The following is a 3896-nucleotide window of genomic DNA, read 5'->3' as shown; positions in this document are numbered from 1 at the left end:
CGAGTGGTGCTTCAGCTTCTCTGTTTGGATCTCCCATCCTCCGAGGCCTGTATCAACAAGGTGGTTTGTTTTTGTTTTTTTTTAAATTTTATTTATTTATTTATTTATTTATGGCTGTGTTGGGTCTTCGTTTCTGTGCGAGGACTTTCTCTAGTTGCGGCAAGTGGGGGCCACTCTTCATCGCGGTGCACAGGCCTCTCACTATCGCGGTCTCTCTTGTTGCGGAGCACAGGCTCCAGACGCACAGGCTCAGCAATTGTGGCTCTCGGGCCTAGTCGCTCCGCGGCATGTGGGATCTTCCCGGACCAGGGCTCGAACCCGTGTCCCCTGCATTGGCAGGCAGATTCTCAACCACTGCGCCACCGGGGAAGCCCAATGGTATCTTTTAAGAACATCAAATGATCAGGAACTGTGACTGGGTATGATTATAATAGGGAAAATGTTATAGGGGAATATGGACCTCTTGTCATGAACAATTTCCAGGTAGGTTCTAACCGCTTTTTTTTGGTATCCTCTTCTTCCCAATGGCTGTCATTCTTTTAATGGTTGTGCCCTGCCTCCTTCCTTCCTGTCTCAGTTAGAACCTACTAGGCTAGGCCCTACTCCCTGATTTCAAAGCTTACTACAAAACTACAATAATCAAAACAGTGTGGGGAATTCCCTGGCAGTCCAGTGGTTAGGACTCCATGCTTCCACTGCCAAGGGCGTGGGTTCAATCTCTGGTCCGGGGACTAAGATCCTGTCTCAGTTAGAACCTACTAGGCTAGGCCCAAGATAGGCCCAGTTAGAACCTACTAGGCTAGGCCCAAGCCTCATTATATGCTCATTGTAATATATTAGCATACGCCAAATGACACAGCCACCTGCACCATGACAGTTCCCAGGCCATAAAAGGCCAAAAAGTGGGCAGTGGCCCAAGTCCTGGAATCCCCACCCCTTCTCCAAAATAGTTGGAATAATCCTCCTACTTATTAGCCTGTGAAATTACCCAGCCCATAAAAAACTAACCACTCCATATGTGGGGGCCCGTTCTCACCATCTGAGATGGCCCACACTCTGTCTGTGGAGTGTGTGTCTCTCTCAATAAATCTACTTCTTACCTATCACTTTTCCTCTCACTGAATTCCTTCTGCAGTGAGACATAAAGAACCTGAACTTCATTAAGTCCTGAGACCAGGTGTGCAGTTTTACCTGGGAGACTGTGGAATTGAGTACCTTCCTAAGCCAGAGATTGTGGGTTCAAGTCCCATCTGAGGTGCAAGTCAGGTGGGTTCGAGTCTCATCTGAGGTGAGATTAGGTTCAAGTCCCAATCTGAGGTGCACGGTTTCAAAAACTACAATGAGGTATCACCTCACACTAGTCAGAATGGCTATTATCAAAAAGTCTACAAATCATAAATGCTGGAAAGGGTGTGGAGAAAAGGGAACCCTCCTACACTGTTGGTGGGAATGTAAATTGGTGCACTATGGAAAACAGTATGGAAGTTCCTTAAAAAAATAAAAATAAAGTTACCATGTGATCCAGCAATCCCACTCCTTGGCATATAACTGGAGAAAACTCTAATGTGAAAAGATACATGCACCCCAATGTTCATAGCAGCACTATTTACAATAGCCAAGACATGGAAGCAACCTAAATGTCCATTGACACGAATGGATAAAGATGTGGAATATATACAGTGGAATACTACTCAGCCATGAAAAAGAATAAAATAATGCCATTTACAGCAACATGGATGGACCTAGAGATCATCATACTAAGTGAAGTAAGTCAAAGAAAGACAAATACCATATGATATCACTTACATGTGGTATCTAAAATATGATACAAATGAACTTATTTACAAAACAAACAGACTCACAAACATAGAAAACACACTTATGGTTACCAAAGGGGAAAGGAGGGGGGAGGAGTAAACTAAGAGTTTGGGATTAGCAGACACAAACTACTATATATAGAACAGCTAAACAACAAGGTCCTACCATATAGCACAGGGAACTATATTCAATATCTTGTAATAACCTGTAATGAAAAAGAATATGAAAAAGATTATATATATATATATATATGTATAACTGAATCACTTTGCTGTACACCAGAAACGAATACAACGTTGTAAATCAACTATACTTCAATTAAAAAAAAGAAAAAGAAAACCTCCTTAATATCTCTTCTAATATGTCTGTTGAATTCTTATACATGTTCCTGCACTTAATTTGTTGTCATTACGGTACATAATGAATCTCTGGAAAATTTTGCCATACATTCATGAGAAAATGAGAGTGAAAAAGGTAAATAACTTTATCTTACAGACCCTGTGAAAGGTTGACCTAGAAAAATAAAAGAACTCACTCTTTAGTAAAGTGGTGTAATGCAACATTATTGAACAAAACTCACTATTTCATTTTGAGCAAATTAGACCATAGATATATTAAAATGTAGTTGATAACATTTACTTCTTTGTAAAAAAGATGTTTAAAAATTAGCAGGATGACACACTTTAAAAAATAAAGTCGATCAAAGTTTGTTAGAATACAGTTCTTATTAAGAAAACTGAGGTGGCTCTGAAAAGATCCTTTGGTTTGCGATGCTCAGGTGGTCCGGAGGCAGCTCATTTGCCGGTGATGTATCGAATTACTGCCTTGGTGGCGCTGGATATGGCGTGCTTGCCCCTCTTCCCAGGCAGCAGCAGGCGCACGGAGGTCTGCATGTCTCTGGAGGTGAGGGTGGAGCGCTTGCTGGAGCGGACCAGGCGCGCCGCCTCGCCGGCGATTCGCTCAAAGATGTCCTTCACGAACGAATCCATGACGTTCACGGCCTCCTGCGAGAGGCTCAGGCCCTCCTGGACCCGCTGCAGCACCCTTCCGAAATAGGTGGCAAAGCTGTCGAAGCCGTCAGAGAGGCGGCGGCGGCTGCAGCGGCGGCGGCGGCTGCAGCGGCGAAGGCGGCTGCAGCGGCGAAGGCGGCTGCAGCGGCGGCGGCGAAGGCGGCTGCAGCGGCGACGGCGGCTGCAGCGGCGCTTCGGCTTCTTCGGCTCGGCTTCCTTGGTGCCCGGGCTTTCTTCAGACGTCTCCTTGGTGCCCGGGCTTTCTTCAGACGCCTCAGACGAAGGCTCAAGCATGTCGGAATCGTCTTCCCCGCAGCTCAGAGGGAAGGACAGTGCGGCCGTCGAGGTCCCTTGGCCCGGTTTCTACTCCCTGCCTTCTATGACGTCACGGGCAATGCTCCCATCTGATTGGATAAAATGCAAAGCAGGGCGGTCTGTCACTAAGGAACCCCATGTCACCTGTGATTGGATGGCCCCCTGCTTGGCCTCCAGTCAGCCAATCACAGTGGAAATCTGGTGACTTTAAACTTTCCGTGACCTCTACCAGAAAATCTTTGAACTATGCCCCATGTAGGCAAAGTTCACCTCAGCTGATTTATGCCTACTATTTATGCATGAGAACTCTGAAAAGATGTCACCCAAGTCACCTACACTGAAGAAAAATCAGTTTGAGCTTCCTGAGCGAGTCTGACCTCCCTAACTCAAGTCGTCGCCGCCATCAGAATGACTTTAGCCACTTGGCGGGCCATTTTACTGCCACATAGTATCTTGTCTTTCCATGGCTGAGCCTCCGTGGCTTGAGCCGGAAGTCTCTGACATGGTCTGCAGAGTGCTCCTCGAAATCATGGGACATAATTGACCATCTACTGCCTCCAATTATGATCAAAACCCCCAGTGAATTAGAAAAAATTGAAATCTCAAAGCCACATTGTCCAAAGTTGGAACACAAACAGAAATGGGAATACTTTTAAAATTAGTAAAAATACTTAAACATTTCTCAAATATAAAATTTTCTTAACATTCCTTAGGTCCTCAAAATACCCCACATGCTTGAATTTGTGAACAAAC

General features: G+C 45.1%; 1 protein-coding gene across 1 annotated transcript; it reads right to left on the bottom strand.

Moving 5' to 3' along the window:
• Nucleotides 1–2462: 2462 nt before the first annotated feature.
• LOC137756455 (histone H2B-like) lies at nt 2463–3122 on the bottom strand. Its single transcript, XM_068532704.1, has one exon. The coding sequence runs from the start codon at nt 3120–3122 to the stop codon at nt 2613–2615; it is 510 nt and encodes a 169-aa protein (XP_068388805.1). The 3' UTR covers nt 2463–2612.
• Nucleotides 3123–3896: the final 774 nt, after the last annotated feature.

The sequence above is a fragment of the Eschrichtius robustus genome, chromosome X (genome assembly GCF_028021215.1).
Source record: "Eschrichtius robustus isolate mEscRob2 chromosome X, mEscRob2.pri, whole genome shotgun sequence".
In the NCBI taxonomy this organism is placed as follows: domain Eukaryota; kingdom Metazoa; phylum Chordata; class Mammalia; order Artiodactyla; family Eschrichtiidae; genus Eschrichtius; species Eschrichtius robustus.
The sequence above is the reverse complement of the archived record's forward strand: the minus strand, read 5'-3'. Positions and strand labels throughout refer to the sequence as shown.